General features: G+C 39.1%; 1 protein-coding gene across 2 annotated transcripts in view; it reads right to left on the bottom strand.

Annotated features, from left to right (window-relative positions):
* Positions 1–6,357, bottom strand: part of LOC103723915 (protein SPIRRIG) — a 48,467-nt gene extending 42,110 nt beyond the window's left edge. For both annotated transcript variants that reach the window (XM_039128936.1, XM_039128937.1), the window contains exons 1-3: positions 5,635–6,357; positions 824–893; positions 627–712 (exon numbers count right to left, since the gene is read on the bottom strand). In XM_039128936.1, the coding sequence (XP_038984864.1) occupies positions 627–712; positions 824–893; positions 5,635–5,840 (362 nt within the window). In that variant the 5' untranslated portion in view covers positions 5,841–6,357. The remainder of the gene's footprint in view (positions 1–626; positions 713–823; positions 894–5,634) is intronic.
* Between the last annotated feature and the right edge of the window lie 17,595 nt (positions 6,358–23,952).

The raw sequence follows: 23,952 nt of genomic DNA, 5'->3' as shown, positions 1-23,952 counted from the left end.
AAAGCAATAGTTTTATGTTCAACACTGTGGATCTCACTGTTATGGGACAGCATTGTACGGAGCACAACCATATGTATACATCGTAAAGGAGGTAAATCAGCATAGTATCCATATCATGTGCTGATTGGGTATTGTGCCAAGCCTTTGTGCCATACCAGTTCCCTACTAGTATGGTATTGTACTATAATATTTCCAGTATGGACCGGTACGGTCCGTTACGTAAATATTTGATCAAAACCTCTAAGATAATTGGCATTTGTTTAGAATTAGGTCCCTAGTATCCATTGTTGATAACGGTTTCCTTGGCATTAACATGAATAGGAGAACCAAAAATCTACCTTCAGATCTGCTTGCAGCATAGAAAACAAATTGTTATTTCCTAAATGCCTCAACATTTTACCCAATCACATAAATATTGATTAATTCAAATTATGTTTTCCAACACATAGGAAGGTTCAATAGGAGGTACAGATGTTTCGAGAAAAATAATATATGTGGAAAGAGATAAATGTCTTCATAAAAACTTCCACAAAGTTATATGCATCCACCATGATTAGTTCATACCAGCATACAAAGCAATATGGAAATTTAAGACTCAGCAACTAAGGGAAGAAGTGAGTTCATACTTAGCGACTAACTGAGCTACATTAGACTGCTGCTTAACTAGTCTACAAAAGATGTCTACTGCCATATTTAAGGCCATTTCTTTCTCCTGCACAAAAACAAAATTGCAGCATAAGAATCTGCATTGTAGTAAATATCAAGTACTACAACTACTATTAAAGTAATAATACTGACAGAACATGACCAAGTACTAAAAGACCTTTTCAGAGCTGGAAGAGCGGAATTCTTCCCAGAACTTCTTAAAGTCCAGCTCCAATTCATGTTTGCCTCTGCATTCATTAAAAGACGAAAGAAGTCTCTATAAATAATGTGATGCCATGCACATAGAAGTTCAACAACTAACCCATGGACAAGAAATAATGTTTTAAGCTATTATCTTCCAAGTACAGAGTAAAGGTTGATAAAAAATGGAGAAACAAAAGAATAGAAATGAGACACACCTAAGACGTGATATGGTGAAAAAAATCCCAACATCAAGCCACTCTTTTCAAATTTTAAGCGAGTCTTTGTGGCTTCATAACCAGAAAACACTAGAAAGTTGGTCAAAAATTACAGTGGCCTGATTCCCATTGCACATCTATGAAGTATGTTGATGGATGTTAATGAAGCTTTGATAATTTGTGAGTATAATCTAGTGAATATTCTACCTTAAACCCTGACAACCATATCCTATCTACAATGTCAGCTATATGAATCGCCGAATAATCAGTTTGATAACATTTTATAACTACAATCAACTAAGCAACTATTAAGTTGGTCAAAATTACATTGGCCTTAATGCCATTGCACATCTACAAAGCATGTTGATTGATGTTAATGAATCTTTGATAATTTGGGACAATCTAGTGAATATTGTACCTTGAAACGTGACAACCTTCTCCTATAGACAATGTCAGCTATATCAAGCCTGACTTCTCTATATTTGCTGCAAACTTCTAGCTAATGCTACTTTGGGTTAAAAAGGGGCTTTAGAAAAATCTTAACATAATAGATGATGCTATTATGGGATGAAAAACTTTCCTTGCTGGTCACATGGTTTCAGCACACACAAGGAGCAAACCACCGTAGAATTTCGATATTCTCTTTTAAAAGGGGAACGCTTAAGGTGGGCGACATCAAGACCAACTTCATAAATCATTTCCTAGATGAGAAAGGGTCCAAAGGTTATGAAAGGAATGTTCAAGACCAAAAATGTCTACCATTATCCTCAATTAACTAGGCTTGAACTGAACCAAGAATATCATCTTGCCAATATTCTAAGTAGTTGTATAAGGATGATGGTAGCCCATAGGCACTCACAAATGGTAAAAGCCTTCAAGAGGGGGTGACTGTGCAAGAACCAAATCAATAGATCGAGAGGCTAGGAGGCATATCTATGAGGGGCAATAAAGATTAAGAATGGAGAATATAAGTAGAATGTACTCAAACCGTAATTTGATTGTTTTATGGTCTTGTTTTGTAAGACACTAATGTCGGACCATTCAATCATCAATTACACAATAAATAGTATAAAATACACTCAGCACATCTTAAAGTCCTCGGGCTTCCATGATCTTCTAAAACCTCAATAGCTCTGATGTTGACTTAAACAAGTTCTACTTAACGAAGCTCAATAATGGCTATGACCCTGCAGGACTTGGATCAGAGTCGGGATGTAGATAGATCGAGTCAATCTCAAGGCAACCCAATAATTGCTTGAGTTGACTTGGTCAAACTCAGCTTAATATGTCAGGTGGCCCAATCAGTGACTTGATTAGTTTTAAAAAAGTAACTATGTAAGAGTGCCAAAAGTTTACAGGTTATAAGTGTGTAGGTTTGGGGTTAGATAAAGATTGTTCATTTTATTATTCGATCAACAATTACAGGTCATGGAGAAAAGAGTGGGGACCTTGGAGTCATTGTTGCAAGAAGAGGAAAGGACCGCCGGATGCCATTGTCATTAGGAGTGAAGAATAGTACACCACTAATGTTAAAAATTGCATGGGAGCAAGTGCCAAAAAAATGAGGTAGAATCAACCTTTTGAGCACCTATCAACTTGATAACACTCATCCCCACATTGTTGTATTAAGAGTCGTGTCCTGGATCTCCACATAAGTTAGGAGATCTACTAAAATGAAAGAATTTCTCATAATTAAAGAAAGCATAGTAGTAATTTATAAAAACCTTACTAAAAATAACCAATTGCACTTGTTTATGATGTCTTAATATAGAAGCCTATTTAAAATAAGGGCATTCCAATGCACAAGCCTCTTGCCTCTACAAGGTCTGAGAAGGGTCAAATGTACGCAGCCTTACCCTTGCATATAGAAAGAATGATTTTGTGTTTTCAAAACTGTGACACCTAGGTCACAATGGAGCAATTTTACCATTACACCAAGGCCCGTCCTCTCATGAACCATAGTTTACAAATTAGAAATTATGTTTTTTGCTAAAGTACAAGAGGACGGCAATATTTAGAAGTTGCATATAGTATGTGGGTAGCCAAGGGATCAAATAGCACTTCCTTCAAAAAATATAATTTGCTAAAAATAAAAGAGTAAAGATTGTGAAAAGGTTAGTAGGAACAAAATGGAAAAGACAATGTTTTAATAAGCGGCCACAATATAAGGGCGGTCAAGGAACTGCATAGCACAAATGCAATATGCAGGCCGCATAGGCAGATGCATACACGGTTGATATTTTAAATGTTTACAAATACATAAAATGTATTAATATGATAATAATCATAGCAATATTTTTTTTTAAATAATAGCAATATTTTTTATAAATAATAGCAATATTAATAACAATAACATCTAGCAATTAATGCTTAATACTTAGTACCTAATTCTTAATAGCAATAATTATAGCATAATAAACATATTGACATTATTAATATACATCTGCTTGGATGGCTTGAAACCCACATCCAATCCAACTATTAGCTTGAGTATGCATGATTTACATAGGTCTCAATAAAAGTGCCGATATATGTGAGCGCACAATCCTAAAAAAGGTCCACATATACGGTCAGTCAATGATAAATAGGTTGCATATGTAGCTAAGCGATTCTCATCAAACTGCATGTGTCCGTAAAGTACTAAAGTAACCATCTTTTTGGCCCATCTGTGGCCTGACTGCAAATAGCAATTGCATGTAGGGCATGTGGTGTGGTCAGGGGACAACATATGCATATCCTCCCACATAAGAAGCTTTATGCACCGCATTTTAAAACAGTGTGAAAAGGCACCTATCGATTTGATTAGACGCAAAGTAAAAGAAGATCCAGAAGAAGGGTTGATCAGTAAGCCAATTTGGGATGGAAGAAGAACCAAACCAAAGCAATTATGATCCAATGCTGGCATATCAATAATTTATTTAACTCTAGCATCCCACAATCATCAAAAAATTTAAAGGTGTGTGCAAGCTGAAAAATGTACAAAGAACCTCTTTTTATCTAAGTTCTCCTCTCTTCCATAAACAAAAATCTCATGGACTCATCATTAATCCAATAGAAATGGCCAAATCTCCATGCTCTAGTGATTTCTCAGCAAACACATGGCTCAAGGAAGCAATCTGATGCATATTCCATAATAAATATGGGCAATTAATAAGCTAGTCACATATTTTCTCTCCCGAACCATTATAAAAGGCCAAAGGACCTCTAATAACATGTCACTTCGTGAAAAAGAGATGAACAAATTATGAAATAAACTAATAAAGCATTAGCTAATGAGGGAAATGGTTCAATATATATACATGTATAATAGTGGTGACATCATACATGTAAGCCTACCAAGATACATGATATAAAAAATGAAGTATCTACATCCCATGCATGGTACTATGGCATATGCTCCCTCATTTATACCCTAACCCGGTACTAATGGCATATTCTCCCTAAATCATTGATACCCTTATCCCTAAATGTTTATAGACTTTATAGCACATTCCTTCCCAAATAGATTTTCTAATTAAGGAAGTACATTAGGGAAGCCAAACAAACTGGTGAATTTCTACAAGAAATTACCCTTTTGTCTTCTTTTCCTAGCTCGATTTTCCAAAATCTTCAAAGATTATTTTGCTGCTAATGTAATAATTTCCTAGTTCTGACAATTTAAACCGTTCTTTTTTTTCAAATTTTTCATGAAATTACACACTCAGATGTAACATTCCCAACCAAATTTAAATCCAAACCAAGGCACTTCGCCAGCTGAGCCATGCATATTGGTAAAAGCACGACCAAAAACCAGTCATACATCCGCACATGTAATATTGTCACTTTCCTAGTTGATTTCTTTTCCTTTTTTTATTCAAAAAAAAAAAAGGATTGGTCGCTTCATTGATTATAAATTAGACGTCCCAGCAACACTATGCACAATTATTGGTATTCAAATATATGCAACAAATCCAACAATGGAGAATCCACTCTGCTTCTGATACACCTTGCAGAATTGACCAGAAATTTGAAATTTAATTGCTTGAGTTAATAAGTACTCGAGGATCTATTCTATGCTGCCAGCCGTCACATGTCTTATAGTGTGTCCAATATGATTGGAAGTAGCTGCCTTGAAATTCCCCAAAAAAAGAAGGGATAACCATTGTTCACAATTTAATCTGTCAGCAGAAAAATTAAATAAATCTATAAAATGCCCATAATTTTTTGATCGAGCATTGCATCCCTGACCTGTTGAAAATATTCTTGTTGCATAATATAGAAGTTTTTTAGCTGTAAATCTTTGAAATTTTGAAATGCAGATTCTAGTATTTCCTATCTAATTTTCTCCTCAAAAACAAAACAAAAAAAGGTCCGCTTTTGCCGGTAGTTCATAGTAGCTGGATCAGAAAGAGTCGATCTTTCTTCTTCTTTCGTGATGACAAGGCATTGTACGTTTCCTTGGGGCCATCAACAGGCTAACAATCGGAGGCAGCTAAAGGAAGACGCACATATCAGTCGAGACAAGTCGGAACTTGAAGCGAGAGAGAGAGAGAGAGAGGGAGGAAGGGAGGGAGGGAGAGAGAGCGCAGACCTGGAAGGGGATGAGCCCAGGAAGCCATATCGTGGCGGCGACGCTTCCGGCGTTCCAAATTCATAAGTCCCGTCAGCGGCAACGGCGGCAGGCCCAGAAGCAAACGACCCGGAGGACTGGGATTGGGACTGGGAGAGGCCAACCTTCTCTTTGATGTCCTTAAGCAATGAGGCCCATTTCATCGTTTTCCGCGATGACTGGAACATGTGGTCCTCATCCGACGAATCCCCACCACCTCCCGATCAAACCCTAGATCCGATCCCCGGATCCAGAGACCCCGATCCCCTCCTCCTTCTCCTCGACCTCCACACCCAGCACCTCTAATCAAGAAACAACCAGATCAAAACGCGAAAGAAACGATGGCGGCACGGCTGGGATCGATCGAGACGCCAGATCTCGTCCTCCGCCGCGGTGTTCCGATCGGAATCGATCAAAAATCGGGTTTTTATAGAGATTTAAAGGGATTTCTTTTGGGGGTAGGGGAATGAGGTGATTTCTTGGGGGAGGGAAGGGAGAAAAATGAGAGAAACATAGAGAAAGCTGAGAGAGACGCGATTTCGGTTGGGGAGGGAGGGGTCGAGATGGAGAGGTTTTCTTTTTCTTTTTTCTTTCTTTTTTTGCCCTTTCTCGTCTCGCCGTCCGAGACGCAGAATACAATGAGCTTCGGCCAGGACGCGCTCTCTGCTTGCCTCTCGATTTATTTCTCCCTCTTCTCCCTCTCTCTCTCTCTCTCTCTCTCTCATCAGCGGGCTATATCGCCGCCCGCGCCGGTGCCACGTCGGACGTGCTTATACTGCCACGTGGCAACGCGGAACAAACGTGCGAGCCTCTCATGGTGGCCCACCTTGCCAAATACGGTCAATGTGTCATCGCAATAAAATACAAATTCCACGTTAGATCCGTGCCAGGTGGAAATTATGATTCACGCATTTATTTGCACGACTTGTAAAGTCAAGATGGAATAGATTGAAGAGGAGTGCAAGAGCTGTTTGGGCCTGTGGCGGAGGGGAGCTGGGCCGATGGTGGCGTGGTGGAGACTTCAAAAGAAAAATCTTTTTTGATGACGGTGTTGGGGCGGTGGTGATGGAGGAAACGAAAGACTTTATCCTGCTGCAGTGACCTACGGTGAGAATACTTGCCCAGGATTGCCTTGATAAGTGCATGTAATTTGGTAAGTTTATTCCTGACACCAAAGCAAGCTAGGTCATGACAGTAATAGATCAAGGGTGAAATTGGGTGCACTGGTTGTTTGTTGGATGTGTTGATTGAGCTTGGGTTGATTTTAGATTGACATTTGGTGTTGATTTTGGCCCTCGTCCGGCAAGTGTAGAATAATTGTGCTTGGATCTAGGGTGGGACTCGAATCTAGATTTTGTAGGTAATATGTATTATTTATTTCATGGCTTGAGTTTAATAGAATCCCAGGCTAAATGGTATTCAGGACTTGATGGAATTGAGTTGGATGGGGCCTACTTCATTTGTTTTATTAGATTTGGTTCAAATCACGTAATAATTGAATGCCATTGAAAATGGAGATACCCCAAGAATAAAAGGGGAAAAAATGAAGTTTGGAAGTGTAAGAAGGAAAGTAAATTGCTTTAATTATATAAGATATGGAAAAATGCTCCTCGTTATATAACACTCAAGTATATGCATGCATGTGCTATGAAATGGATTTCCAAATTAAGCTTAGTGCGCAAATTAACACTTCCCACATTTTTTTTCTTATTTTCTCTAATTAAGACTAGTTAAAATTGATTTTAACCATGGTTAATTATTCTTGTAATTGAGTCTAGATGATTTAGATATTCCACTGTTTAGGGTTTATCTTACTTGGGTTTTTCCATATTTCCTACACATTACATATATAAAATAGTTATACTTGAGAAAACCAAAAGAATCTCCAGCAATACATAATTGAAAAATGATCTTTTAACATAGATTGACATGGAGACCATCCTTGGAAATATCTAGCTCGAGTCATAATATTGATTACATTTTTACCCAATTAACCAATGCAAGTGGGACATTACATAAGGGGATATATAAATGTATTGCGAATATATTTGCTAAGAAAGGGCCTTCCATGCCAACAAGCTTTTTTGCACACCATTGCCTGCTGACATCAAGATTCAATGCTCCAATGATTACTTATGGCCATGTCAATAATTGGAAAACTTTTTCGCCAAAATAATTGGTAAATATTCTTTGGTCTCTTTGCATTAAAAGGATTCTCTATAAAGTTGTTGCTTCGTGATGGACTCCGCATTATTGATTTTTTGATCATAAAAAAACTCAACATTATGCATGATAAACTTGATAAGAATTCTCATGAAAAGCATAGGAATTTTCCTCCTACATTGGAGTAGAAGTTGAATTTAATTATGAAAATAAAAAATAAATGTTAGTGGGGGAGAGAGCGAGAGGGATAATCTAGACATGGAGACAACCTCAATAGGCAAGATTCTCTATCAAAATGTGAAGGATTCAAAACCTACGGCACTTGCATCGAATAACTATACAAATAGGCTTGCTACGCAAAGGACCTAGTCTTCTGATGTAACCAATAGAGAAGAAAGACCCGCAACTGATCATCAATGGATAGTTGACAATTTAATACCTATTCTTAACATTCAACCTGTGTAATCAGTTCTCAACAGTTGTGCTTAATTGTCTTTTTTAAAAAAAATATGTTCACCAATTTGATGGTGGCACTAGCAAAGGGGTGTGGGTGGTGGCTTTAGACACCAGGTGCTTTAGTTGAGGGTTCAAGAGTCAAAGGCCAAGAAGCTTCCAAAGAACAACAACCCAAGCTTTACCTTAGCCGCAACTCTTCCTCCCTTTGTTGTTCCGAATAAAAAAAAGAAAAAGTAAAAACTCCATCTTACTTTCTCCTTTGGTCTACATCAAAGTTAAATATATATTTTGCTACCTTACCCACCTACCCCTCAACATTGAATCACTCAATGGCAAATTTAGAATTGGGTAAGCTTTCATCATCCCACTCTGTTGGATTTTGAAGACTAGAAATTTGTCACACCGTAAAGCAATGGATCTGTACCGGCTCCATTTGATGACCTCTCAAGCCTCGTGGCCAAGACCGGATCGGGTCACCCCCGCCAGGTCAAAAAAAATCCCACCGCAAACGTGCCAAACTCCAGGATCTTTAAGCTGATCTTTTGCGCAAAATAAAAGCAAGGGATCCATCTGTGATTTTTGGAGAATAAATGGGCTTAATTTGTGCTTTTACTTTTTAGGCTAACTTTTCCTCCTTTTTAAAAGCCTTACTAGTTATGCGCAGGCGTCAAGTCTGTATACGTCTCCGCCAATCTCGTTTCAAAACTGATCTGGTGCTTTGCCGGGATCATTTAAATGCCAGCACGCAGACACCATAAAGAAACTCAAGCAGAAAAACGCAACAAATAATAATAATAATAATAATAATAATAATAATAAATGCCCACTTGACATCATTTTTATTTTTTTATTTTTTAAAATAAAAAATAAAAATGATGTCAAGTGGGCATTTATTATTATTATTAAAAATTAGTTATATCATTTTTATTTTTAAAAAATATTAATATATTTGGATACAGTCAATTATTTTCTAAAAATAAATATGGGAATGATGATGGAGAAGATGGTAGGATAATAATATTGGTGGTAGGTTTGACGAAGGTATAGCAGAGATAACGATGAAGAGTACGATAGTATGGTGAAGGCGAGAATGGTGACAGTAGTGAGAGTATCGCCAATGTGATAGAAATGATAATAACAGTAATAATGGTATGGTAGAGGAAGTGACAATCGTGATAGTGGTGGCAATGGTGATAATAGCAGCAATGATAATATTGGAAGAAGCAGTAAAGATGGATGTGGCGGCAGCAACAGTAAGGATGGCAATGGCAGCGATAGTTTTAATGGTGGTGGTGATGAAGGAGGCGATGTTGATGGTGCTAATAAAAAGATATAAATTTTTTATTTTTGAAAATATTGAAAATAGGAATTTATAAAGATTTTTTTCCTCAAAAAGATTATTGTTTTATTTGGATTGCAATCAAGACAGAATGATAATTTGCTAAAACCGTGCTTGTTGTATGACAAGGGGTGATTAGATTTGAGTCAAACTCGACAATGAACAATTAAGCACATTTAATTTGTGATCTGAATTGAGTTTGAATTTGCGATTAACATGGCAATTTATCAAATTTCATAAAAAAAACATCCATTATAGCTAATAAATTTTTTTCTTAGAAAAGAAATATTTTCCCCAAGGAATACTATTTTGGTAAGTCCACACCCACCCCCCTACTAAAATAGGTGCTCTAAATACTAGTTATATCTTAAATGACTTTGTCTATTCCACAACAATGAAAATACTAAATGAAGGTCAAGATTCTACATTGGATAGCAGTTGACATTACAGCGTAACAATTAAAACGGCCTTTTGTTTAAAAAGTCCGGCCTGCATTGCACTCGCCCAACTCACCAATGGAAGGCCTGCAGAGACCTCCGGCAGCAGCCACCGACTGCCACCAACCTTGGTACGAACGAGTTCACGAGTACCGGGCCGGAACCCAGTCGTCTCCAAATAAGACAGCCTCGAGATTCGTGCAAGAGATGTGCCGTACGGCAGCCGAGCAGAGATTAGAGATAGATACATCTGTGGTGGGCCCCATGGAGCAAGACTATGTGGGCCCCAGAGAGGTAGGGAGCAGGTGTGGTGGTGGTGGTGGGCTCCACGTGGCGTGGGTTCGGAAGGGAAAAGTGCGGGATCGGAAGCGCGGCCGAGGACGCGGAGATGCGGAATAACGGGCGGCATTGGCGGACCCTTTTGAACGCGTAGAGATCGGCTATGGGGCATCGAACGCCAAACAGCAGATTTGTTTCAAACTCATCTGGGATCCGTGAATTGCATTGAGATCAGTGTGTCATATATATATCACACGGAATTAATAATAAAATAATAATCTAATCATCTACAATCAAATTAGTTTTGTGTCACGCCCCGAGCCCGAGGCGTGGCAGACGCCGCACGCCCGTGCGGCGGGCCGCCCAGGCGTGCAAGGCAGCTGATCATATCAAAGCAATCACATATATTTAAAGATGACATAATTATTCAAAAAGCAGTCTTACAAAATTTCAGAATAGCATATTTGCCAACATAATTCAAATGTCCAAACTAATCTAACTAAAATGCCAATAACTGAAGAAATCATCAGGAATCTAACGCACTCCCCAATCCCGTGCGATCAAGCCTCTGGATCTGAAAAACAGAGAAAATAAAATAATGAGCTACACTAGCCCAGTAAGCAACAAAATACCCCAAAGTGGGGTCAGAGCATATCAGATCAAAATACAGGATAGTAACTGGAATAATTCATAAATAACATTGTTTTACTGTTCTCAAAACTTATTATCATTTTTCCAAAAACTCTGATATCATAATCTCAACACAAACAGGCTACGGCCACGTACCCCAGTGGCATGGGTTGCACAAAGTGCCAAATCCACTATTATTACCACCGATGGCAGCCGGTGTTGCACAAAAGTGCCAAATCCACTATATTTACCCACCGATGGCAGCCGGTGTTGCACAAAAGTGCCAAATCCACTATATTTACCCACCGATGGCAGCCGGTGTCCAGAAACCACTATTCTAATCACCGGTGGCGCGGTGTCGAAACTGGTTCCTCACAGATTACAAGTCGACAGGTCCAACGTATAATCCCCATTGGCGGGGCCAGAACAGAACAGAACAGATCATAGCCATGCTGAGAATGCATATATATATATATATATAAACAGATTTCATAAATTGCCCAGTCATAATTTATGGATTTCAGAGCATAATTTTCAAATAAAATTTAACATGCTAGACCCATTTTACTAAATACAAAACATATGTCGAAACTTAATCAGTTTATCAAACAATTTAGAAATCACACTTGAAGTATTAAGTTACTTACCTCTTCTCGCTTAATCCCTACTTCAGATAGGCGGATCAGGTTCACCTGTTTAAATTTAATTAATTTCTTTGTTAATTTCAGAGCTAAGCAAAAGTTCAAAAATAATACTACTGGGCACGGCCCAACAGGGCCCAGAGTTGGTCCATAATGAACATGGCCCGATAGGGCCCACATCAGATACGGCCCAATGGGCCCACATAGACTCGGCCCAATAGGGCCCTCCCAAGGTTGGCCTCTAATTTGTTCATTTATGCAATAAAAATTCGTTTCAGGGACCAATGTCTAATTACATAGCACCGTTCTGTAATAAAACTTGGGTAAAAGGACCAAACAAATATAGTTGAGGGACTTTATGTAATAAATCTTTCCTACAGGGATCAAATACAAATTACAGAATACCTTTTTGTGAAATAATATACTGCCAAGGGCTGAACTGAAAAATTTCATTTATTGGCCAAATGGGTTCGGATTTTGGGTTCCGGGTTCCGGGTTCGGGTTCGGGTTCGGGTTCGGGTTCCGGGTTCGGGTTCGGGTTCGGGTTCGGGTTCCGGGTTCGGATCTGAACTGGGCCCAAGTTGGGCCCACAAAGGTACTGCCCAACTGGGCCCAAGTTGGGCCTGCAGTGGACTGGGCCCAACGGCCCATCAAAGTGCTCACGGCCCACAATGGGCCTTCTTCCTTCCCGATCTCCCCATGGACAGGGGAGATGGGAAAACGAGGGAGGAAGGAGGGCAGCAGGGTGGCCGGCCTAGGTGGCCGGACAGTGGCCCGGCCCGCGGCTCGCGGGGGACGCGGCTGTCGGTAGGGCGGTCGTGGCCGGCGGCAGATTGCTGCGGCGACCGGCGTCGAGGAAGAACCGAGAAGGATCTCGGTTTGGGGCAAAAACAGGGGAAAATATCACGTTATTTGGCAAAAAACGAAGGCAAGGAGAAGGAGGCTCACCGGCGGTCGATGGAGGTGGCAGATTCCGGCAGCAGGTGGCTCGGTCCGGCAGCTAGCAGCGGCGACGGCAGCGGTGCTTTCCGGAGAGGAAGGAGAGCTCAAAACAGAGGAGGCTCAAGTGGTGATGGTGGTTGGCCGAGGCGGCTCGCCGGCCACTTGGGAAGCGGGAGTAGAGGAAGGAGAGGGAGAGGAGAGGGAGGAGAGGAAGAAGAGGGAGCTCGGCGGTGATCTGGAGGAGGGGGGGAAAAGGCTTTATAGCCCTAGGGCAACGGCTCTCCGCCGTGTGAATCGCGGCGGTCGAGCGAAATCCGTGGCCGGATTGGCCGCGGATTAGCTGGAGGGGGGGGGGGGGTGCCGCGGATGCCCACGACGCCCTCGCCCCGATCGCCCCCGGAAGGGCCGGAGAGGATCGCGTTCGCGATCCTCTATTCCGGCTCTTCCCCAAAAAGAACGGGGCTGAAGTCGGCTGGGGCTGCCGACTTCAGCCCGTATCTCACATTCTCTCCTCCTTATAAAAATTTCGTCCTCGAAATTTAACATACCTTAGTTTACAAAAAAAAGGTCCGGATATTTTTTTTTTTTTCATCATCTTGTCCTCCAGTTCCTGCGTAGCCTCATGTTCTGAGTGATTGCTCTACTGGATCTTAACATAAGGAATCGTGCGCCTCCTCAACGCTTGTTCTTTTCTATCAACCACACATACAGGCTGCTTAATGTGCATAGCAGAGAACTCGAGGGAAAGTATAAGCACCACTACCTATGGAGCCAAATTCAGTGTCTCCACGGATCTGCTTTTCATGGCAGTTAATGGCAACAAAGTGTGATGCTAACCAATCCATATCGAGAATTGTGTCAAAGTCATACATATCTATAACTATCAAATCAGCATGCAAGTCTCTACCTACTATCTAAACTGGACAAGTCTTGCAGACCTGATTACCAATCATCTCACTTCCGGCAGGGGTGCTAACATGCAAATCATACTCTAACGGCACACAAGGTAGGTCATATTTTCGCACAAATATCGATGACACAAGGAATGTGTAGCACCATAATTAAATAGTATATAAGCATAAACAGAAGCAACCGGTAGTGTACCTGACACCACAGTATTGGATGCCTGAGCATCCTGATGAGTCAGTACGTAAATACGACCCTGTGTGCGCGGTCTCCCCCTTGTCTGCTGCTCAGGAGAAGAAGGCTGAGCCGACCGAACCGGAGCAGGAGAAGCTTGTACTTGTTGGATTCCTGTAGCTTGGAGCCTCTGATCTGATTGTGATACTTGCCGATTACGACGGCACTCTGCTATCTTATGACCCTGTTGACCACATCTGAAACATGCGCCAGATAATCGTCTGCAGAGTTCTGTCTTATGGGCACCTCCACATGCTTCACATTTAGACTGGTCTTGTTGAATAGTCTCTCCATAAGATCCCTGCTTTTCTGATTGCCCAGACCTATTACGAGATTTTGTTGTCCTACTAGAATTCTGTCCACTATGAGTATCATCATCTCTGCTCCTCTTCTTTTGTATTCTATCTTTTGAATCTTGTGTTTCCTTCCAGACAATTTCCATATTCTTGGCCCTGTCTACCAGGTCATCATAGTTGGTTGAGTGCACTACGGCCAAACCCCGACGTAATTGAGGCTTCAATCCTTCTTCAAATCTCCTCATCCGGGACTCTGCATCTATGACGAGGGTGGGAGCAAACCGAGCTAACCTGTCAAACTCTGCCTCATACTCATCCACGGTCATAGTTCCTTGAGACAGATTTAGAAATTCTCTCTCTAGCTCCCTAAGGCGACTTGAAGGGAAATACTTGGAGTAGAAGGCTGTGCGAAACCTCTGCCAGGTAAGTGCCTCCTGCTCGGGTGCCAATGTGCACTCCACAGACATCCACCAATGATGAGCTCGGTCCTGAAGCATATAGGTGGCAAATCTGACCTTCTCTTCATCGGTGCACTCCATTGCTCTGAAGGCTTTCTCCATTTCATCTATCCAGGCTTCGGCCTCTTGAGGACTAGTAGTGCCTTTAAAAGCCGAAGGAGCCATTCTCTTGAATTCAGCTATACTCCTTCTTTGCTCCGGAGGATCAATGACTTGCTGGATTGGTTGCTGAGGTTGTTGCCTCTGTTGGCGTACTAACCCAACGACCTCCTCAATCAGTTCGAGCACCCGAGTTTGATTTCCGGCGGCAGTTTCTAGAGTTGATTGACCCTGGGGTCCTGAGCTATGCGATGCCTCGCCAGCTTGGTTAGTAGGGGCTCTTCCCCGAGAGCCCCTGACCATCCGATTCAGGCTACGGACACGACGAGGCGGCATTCTGATTCAGTAAAAATATATAGATGTTATAAAATCATCCAAACAGAATAATATGAGATAATTAGCAAAAACAAATAAACATTATCCCCTTGTTTAGTTCCTACCCATCTCTCAACCTTTCCGACGAATCCTAGGAATTCTAAAACTTAGGCTCAAATATAACTGTTTCTCTTATGATCCCTAGTGATCTTAAACCTGAGCTCCGATACCACCAAATCTGTCACGCCCCGAGCCCGAGGCGTGGCAGACGCCGCACGCCCGTGCGGCGGGCCGCCCAGGCGTGCAAGGCAGCTGATCATATCAAAGCAATCACATATATTTAAAGATGACATAATTATTCAAAAAGCAGTCTTACAAAATTTCAGAATAGCATATTTGCCAACATAATTCAAATGTCCAAACTAATCTAACTAAAATGCCAATAACTGAAGAAATCATCAGGAATCTAACGCACTCCCCAATCCCGTGCGATCAAGCCTCTGGATCTGAAAAACAGAGAAAATAAAATAATGAGCTACACTAGCCCAGTAAGCAACAAAATACCTCAAAGTGGGGTCAGAGCATATCAGATCAAAATACAGGATAGTAACTGGAATAATTCATAAATAACATTGTTTTACTGTTCTCAAAACTTATTATCATTTTTCCAAAAACTCTGATATCATAATCTCAACACAAACAGGCTACGGCCACGTACCCCAGTGGCATGGGTTGCACAAAGTGCCAAATCCACTATTATTATCCACCGATGGCAGCCGGTGTTGCACAAAAGTGCCAAATCCACTATATTTACCCACCGATGGCAGCCGGTGTTGCACAAAAGTGCCAAATCCACTATATTTACCCACCGATGGCAGCCGGTGTCCAGAAACCACTATTCTAATCACCGGTGGCGCGGTGTCGAAACCGGTTCCTCACAGATTACAAGTCGATAGGTCCAACGTATAATCCCCATTGGCGGGGCCAGAACAGAACAGAACAGATCATAGCCAAGCTGAGAATGCATATATATATATATAAACAGATTTCATAAATTGCCCAGTCATAATTTATGGATTTCAGAGCATAATTTTCAAATAAAATTTAACATGCTAGACCCATTTTACTAAATACAAAACATATGTCGAAACTTAATCAGTTTATCAAACAATTTGGAAATCACACTTGAAGTATTAAGTTACTTACCTCTTCTCGCTTAATCCCTACTTCAGATAGGCGGATCAGGTTCACCTGTTTAAATTTAATTAATTTCTTTGTTAATTTCAGAGCTAAGCAAAAGTTCAAAAATAATACTACTGGGCACGGCCCAACAGGGCCCAGAGTTGGTCCATAATGAACATGGCCCGATAGGGCCCACATCAGATACGGCCCAATGGGCCCACATAGACTCGGCCCAATAGGGCCCTCCCAAGGTTGGCCTCTAATTTGTTCATTTATGCAATAAAAATTCGTTTTAGGGACCAATGTCTAATTACATAGCACCGTTCTGTAATAAAACTTGGGTACAAGGACCAAACAAATATAGTTGAGGGACTTTATGTAATAAATCTTTCCTACAGGGATCAAATACAAATTACAGAATACCTTTTTGTGAAATAATATACTGCCAAGGGCTGAACTGAAAAATTCCATTTATTGGCCAAATGGGTTCGGATTTTGGGTTCCGGGTTCCGGGTTCCGGGTTCGGGTTCGGGTTCGGGTTCGGGTTCCGGGTTCGGATCTGAACTGGGCCCAAGTTGGGCCCACAAAGGTACTGCCCAACTGGGCCCAACCGGACTGGACTGGGCCCAAGTTGGGCCTGCAGTGGACTGGGCCCAACGGCCCATCAAAGTGCTCACGGCCCACAATGGGCCTTCTTCCTTCCCGATCTCCCCATGGACAGGGGAGATGGAAAAACGAGGGAGGAAGGAGGGCAGCAGGGTGGCCGGCCTAGGTGGCCGGACGGTGGCCCGGCCGGCGGCTCGCGGGGGACGCGGCTGTCGGTAGGGCGGTCGTGGCCGGCGGCAGATTGCTGCGGCGACCGGCGTCGAGGAAGAACCGAGAAGGATCTCGGTTTGGGGCAAAAACAGGGGAAAATATCACGTTATTTGGCAAAAAACGAAGGCAAGGAGAAGGAGGCTCACCGGCGGTCGATGGAGGTGGCAGATTCCGGCAGCCGGTGGCTCGGTCTGGCAGCTAGCAGCGGTGACGGCAGCGGTGCTTTCCGGAGAGGAAGGAGAGCTCAAAACAGAGGAGGCTCAAGTAATGATGGTGGTTGGCCGAGGCGGCTCGCCGGCCACTTGGGAAGCGGGAGTAGAGGAAGGAGAGGGAGAGGAGAGGGAGGAGAGGAAGAAGAGGGAGCTCGGCGGTGATCTGGAGGAGGGGGGAAAAAGGCTTTATAGCCCTAGGGCAACGGCTCTCCGCCGCGTGAATCGCGGCGGTCGAGCGAAATCCGTGGCCGGATTGGCCGCGGATTAGCTGGAGGGGGGGGGGGTGCCGCGGATGCCCACGACGCCCTCGCCCCGATCGCCCCCGGAGGGGCCGGAGAGGATCGCGTTCGCGATCCTCTATTCCGGCTCTTCCCCAAAAAGAACGGGGCTGAAGTCGGCTGGCTTCAGCCCGTATCTCACATTTTGTCCACCAAATATTCTTATGCGGCCCAATTAGAGTTCGGAGTTGGAGGTCACATTACCTCTATGTCGTAGATTCCAAGCATGGTTAGGATTCTGATGAAGATTCTGATTTGGTAGATTTCTAGCCAAATCAAACTCTACTTGGTCCACTTATACACCTAAAATCAGATACCCTGTCACGAGAAGACTGCTATATCAAATGAGATAGTCTAGATTCCAGAACTATTATTGTTTTGTTCTACAATTCCACTAATAAGCAAATTGGGACACTACTTTTGTTTCATTAGTTATTTTCTCAAAATATGCACGCGCATAGAGAGAGAGAGAGAGAGAGAGAGAGAGCGCGTCATCTAAATTCCAACTCAAAAAAGATTATATTTGGTATTTCAAAGAATCAGAGAAAAATGGCTAGTAGTTTGAAAAAAATTTGAGATAATTAATTAATAAAAATGTCAATAAAAATAAGTTGACTGACATACTTATTTACTTGTTCATATGAATATAGGTGTAACATAAAAATAATAAAGAATATATAAAAAAAACAACACCACCACCATCGACGACAACAATTAATATTAGGATTTTTTTTTGTACATATAATTCTTTATCCTGTTTTACCTTATATTCTCTTTTATGGCAACTGTTGCGCTAGACTTTGGATTGAGGTCGGACTCCACCTACAAAGTGTTTAGATCAGTCGAAATCGATGTGTGTTAAGATTGGATGGGACCGAGATACTCTGAGGTCGGTTGAAACCAAGGTAGAAGGCGTGATCAACTTGCGAAGAAGTTCACTTATCGGAAGGTTTCTGGCAGAGGACTCTCTGATGCTTAAGTCAGAGATTTAGTGCAACAAGAGTAGTAGATTGCTTACTTGAGGGTCCCTCTATTGTCTCTATGTATAGGACAAGAATGATGTCCTTTATTTGATTCATCGAGTAGTGCTATAACTGCACGGTAACGGATTATCGTGCATTCAACCGCATAGTAACAGCTCCCCACAATTACTATTTGGTGATAACTGTGTCGATCATATATTAATTGTCATATTAGTGCAATCGTCGCTAAAGCCATTATTGCTATTGATGTAAAGATCCTCAGTGTTATTCTCGACTTATTTATCTCGGCTAAGACCGCAATCAAGGAGGTCGGATCAACCCGATATTAGGATGGCTAATATTCTTCTCACCAACAACAATATATTTTCTATAAAGATAGAAAAGTAATTTTATCTTATTTACCTTTTTTATCTCTATTTTGAAATAAAGATAGATAAGTAATTTTATTTTAAAAAAAAATAGCGGCATTTTGATAGTTGTCTGTGCAATAGTAGGGAGGGGAGAGAGAGGCCATGAAAAGATGTTAAAATTGACTTTTTGAACCAGTGGGTTGCTACAAGATCATATGGTATTCGTGTGGAAGTTAGCACAACTTGTCGACTTCCCAAAGCATATTGAAAAACTTTTCAAGATAGGTGGGAAACCATGGCGGTACCATACACGTATATAAACTTTTGAAAAATCCAAATTAGTGTATAAAGAAAGATCTAACCTCTAACTTTTCATGCTTCTAGCACCTCTCTCACCACCAAGACAAATAAACAATAATAAAATATTTCATTACTATTTTGATATATATCCTATTAAATGGACTTATGTACAATAATTCTATTTTTTCCTTTGATAAAAGATGAGGAAAATCAACTTTACTAAATAAATTTTATTTTATTATTTATTCTGACCAATTAAGCTTGACCAGACATATCACTTTTCATCAAATGTTTTTCTACAGCTTTAGATGATAAGTAAAAAATAAATTATTTCCATCCAAAAAAGTAAAGAGTTACTTATAGGTCCCCTAGCAAATAGTACTTTACTTTAAAATGGATCCTCACCAAAGAAAAACTATTTATGCACTCCTTCATATCAAATTATATATATTTGCAACTTATGTTTTAAGACTAATTCATGAATGATCAATTCATTCCTTGATATGTTTTTTTGTAATTGGATAATTGAAGATCCATTTGCAAGATTACATTTATTGCAAACTTTTTGTCGTTTTGATGAGAAAGTATTTGGAGGTTCCTCTTCAATTGTTAAATTGTTTGTAGTTCTTGCCGGTATAATTTCTCAATGTGAAACCTTCCAGTGTGTAGTTGGACTTTGAATAACAATATGTTACCTCTTTCTAATTAATAAATATATATTTGATACCAAAATATATGTAATGAACTTTTAAAATCTCAAATGATCATTTTTTGAATGTTTTGTAAAATGCATTGCTTACTATTTTTGTCGACGAAAAAATAATTTATCGTCATCATCATGGTAGATAACATTTTCATGTGCTTTGGTCCAATCTTAAGCCAATTTAATTTAGCTATACTCGAGGTGAAATCCAATTGGTCATTAAAATCATGTATATTGTGGTAGTTCAAAATTATATTTGCTTCCTGCTTAATGACAATGGATTTGTTTCTTGTTATACTTGAAATCAATGTGGAACCTATTAATGTAGTTCCAACCTAGCTTATTTATATTTGTGATATGCCTAATGCGACATTTGTTTTAGCTATGATCAAGCTTGAGCTGGCTATATCAAGAAAAGCAGAGTTATTACAAAATCTTATGAAATTTTCTTAGGTCCAAACTTTATACTCCATGTAGACTCTTCATCTTCTAAATGTACTCCATAAAAAATAATATTTTGCACCACCTTATTATTCCAATTATGTTTGGTTCAATATAATCTTAACCCAACCTATCTCACCATTTTGTGAATCCATGCTGTTTGCACATGTAGTCATGACCAATAGTCACAAGTTAATTTGGTTGGAAATCTCTCACCCGATTCAAATAACAATTGAATATTAACCAAGGCACCTAAGGGACTAATTGCGATGCTAGACTAGATTCAAGTTCAAATTAGAGCTAGTTTGAGAAAGACACTATACTAGGGCTATAGAGGGTATAGGTTGAACGCTGCCAGGTTTCATCTTAATCCAACAAATTTTGGACCCATAACCAACCATTAGCTAATCAGAGTAGGTTAGACTAATGAAAAATATTTTAGATCCATTTACTTTTTTAGGTCCGAGTAAATTAGAATGCCAGAATTATTTTTATCTCGGAAGGATCATTATTATGACCTAGATTAAATCTGAAATATTCATGTTTGAGCCAGAATCCAGTTGGGTTCAGTTTGTAGTCCTGGTAAACATTAGAGCTTATCAAGTCAATCTATAATTTGAGGGAGAGGCTTGATAGGAAGCTTGAATTTCATGGTTCATGCAAATAGTGGTTCTCAAACTTTCCATACTCACCTATCACTCATGTTTAATTAATTTCCATCACAGCCAGCTACCATGCGTAATTACCAATCACATAATCTTTTAAAAAATTGAAACATCAACAAGTCTCTCTTGTTAGACATGGACCCACTTAACCCATAAATGCACAATCTTTGCTCGTAGACCCCATTGTAAAACTTTTAAAAATCCCACCTAGCGAAAACTCCCCATTTATTGGTAGATTTAAATTTCTTACAATACAAATCTTATTGGGAAAAAATAAAAAAGAGAGAATCATTTGGTTTCAGAATTTACATTTTTTCCCCACATGTGATAAAGTACAATTAGGATTTAGATTTCTTTTCTAAAATATAAATTTCACCCAAAAAAAAAGAAAAGAGAAATGATTGGGATTTAGAATTTACATTTTTTATTCCCACTTTGTGATAAAGTATGGTTTGAATTTAGATTTTCTTTTAGAAATACAAAAATCATCAAAAAAGAAAAGGGATAGAGTTAATGAGAATTCAGAATTTTTTTCTTCTCTCTTCAAAGCTAACCCTATTTGTTCTTCAAATTTCATAATTGTCACTTAATTTGAGCCTTTTCTCTTATAAGTTAAAAAGGGAATGAAAAAAATCCAACTATTTAAGATACAATTAGAGGCTGATATAAACTAGTTTTTGCTTGAAGGGGGTGGGAGGGTTACAAAATAGAAGATGATGTAAAGGTAAAATATATCATGAAATGGGAGTGTGATCCTTATTATTATTGTTTTGTCATTCACAAGGACTTCTTGAATTAGGCTCTAATAATTTATAAATAATTGAAGTAACCAAAGAATAACTAAATAGTTTTATATCAATTTATTTATTGAGAATGGTTTGAAGAATCATTTGATTAAAGAAAAGTTGAGAAGAACTTACAATTTTTTTTGATAATTTGAAGAATATTATCATCATGTATGGAATGCCAATTGCATATCGTCATATTTTTGATCTTCTAGTGGAACTAAAACTATAAAGTACTTTAATATAATATGATGTTGAATTAATGATAAAATGCTAGTGAAAATAAATAAGAGTAGGATTAATAGGGAATCCAACAATTTCTAATTAATACACAAAAATATTTACGGACTGAAATGTTGAAAATATCATTACACTTTTGTTACATCAGCTATCTATCCCTACTATACTAATCATAGTGCTATGCACGGTTGGACCTTTTGCTCTATAGCTAGATTGCTCTTCTATAATAGAAATCTTTTGGTAATATAGAAAATATGAAATTTTTTAATTTGAATGTGCATGTGCACATAAGAAAAGTAAAATCATATTTGACTGCCCAACTAAAGTCTAGTAGAATTTAATCTGATTTACTAATATATGCAATGCAAACTTCAGATATTCAACCATCTTAAGTTTTCTATGTGATTACATGAAAAGAAAAAGGAAGTAAGAATGAATTTGCCATGAGATTAATGTTTGACCAAGACTCTCAAGAAAAAAGAAAAAACAAGTGAAGGAATACTGTTGTGACTGCGAGTCCAAAATATATAAAAAAAGGATGTAGATAAAAATGAAAATATATATACCTAGTTCGCATCCACCAATATTTGTCTCTTTGTTTTTTTTTTCCTTTTGTTTGGCAAAGCAACTCCTCATAAATCAAACTTTCATGGGTGCTTAAGGGTGAAACTTTTCTTGCATATGCATAGCAAGATAGCAAGACTTGGATCATTAATCTTGCCTAAAACATATCTGACTACTATAAGTAAGAAGAAATAGTAGCAATCCATTTCATTTTCATGTGCAATGCATGAGTGTTACAAATTACAATATTTATTTATTAGTATTAGGCATGCAACATATGTGCTTGTGCAAGAAAAAAATAAGAAAACATATTTAGCATCATTATTTGATTTATTTGTTGTAATGGGTTGTATATATTTAGACTATTTATTATTGCAAAGGTAGAGCTAGAAGAAGGGTGGCGTTCTACCTCTAAGAGTTTCAATTATAATAGTATAGGTGAGATAAGATTACAAACATTGCTAAAAAACAATAAAATTGTAATCGTTTGTCATACTCTCTAATATAATATAGAGGTGCTCTAATATTTATTTATTATCATTGAACATTAAATGAGAATGTGTGCTTTTATCTATTGCAAAGAGTTGCATATTATATTAGTAATTGCCTCCAAGGTGGAGTTAAAAGAAGGGTGGAGTCCTATCTCTAGAAGTTTTTATTATAATAATAGAGATGGGATTGCAACCATCCATTATACTCTCATGTTCAATATAAGGATATGCTCTAGCTATTGTAGATAGTTGCATATTAGATTAGTGATTATTGCAAAGATGGAGTTAAAAGGATAGTAGACTCCCACCTATAGAAGCTCCTATTATAATATTAGAGATGAAATTAAAATCATATATCATACTCTCATGTAAACAATGGATGGATCAGAGAGCTATAATGTAAGATTATAGAATATCTATCTTGGCAAGAAATTATTCATATATTAATATATCTACGACAAAAGCTATAGTTTAGTTACATAGAGCATCTCGTTTACATATGCGCCAATACTTTTCAAAGGAGCCCATCATATAATAAACATAATTGATCTTATTGACAAGTCGATGTCTTACTCTATATTTTCAAAGGAACAAAAGGATAATAGTCTAACAAATATAGATTCAGTCTAATTTAGGTGTAAAGTTAGATGCCAAAGCAAATAGAATTCGCTATTGATTTGATAGTTGAGTGTTTTAGCTATTGTAGAGAGTTGCATAGTAAATTAGTAGTTGTTGCAAAAATGGAGTCAAAAGGATGGCCGAGGCCTGCCTGCAGGAGTTTCCTTTAAAATATAATAGATAAGATGGGATTGCAATCATCCATCATACTCTCATGTATGGATTCTTTAGTCTTTAATTACTAGCATTGGGTATTAAATAAACATATATGTGAAGAAGAGAAAAATGAAAATGTTGAGTATAAGTAGCTATTTTAGAGAGATATATGTCAGATTAAAAGGTGTAATTAAAAGGATGGTGGAATCTTGAGGTGTAACTAAGAGGAGGGTGGAATTCTACTCGTATGAGTGCCTAATAGGAAAGTATAGATCTGGCTCTATGTTTTCTCTTTTTTTTCTTAGATTCAGAAAGAAAATC

This window comes from Phoenix dactylifera, chromosome 8 (assembly GCF_009389715.1).
Source record: "Phoenix dactylifera cultivar Barhee BC4 chromosome 8, palm_55x_up_171113_PBpolish2nd_filt_p, whole genome shotgun sequence".
Lineage (NCBI taxonomy): Eukaryota > Viridiplantae > Streptophyta > Magnoliopsida > Arecales > Arecaceae > Phoenix > Phoenix dactylifera.
Note: the sequence above shows the minus strand (reverse complement) of the source record. Positions and strands in the feature narration are given on the sequence as shown.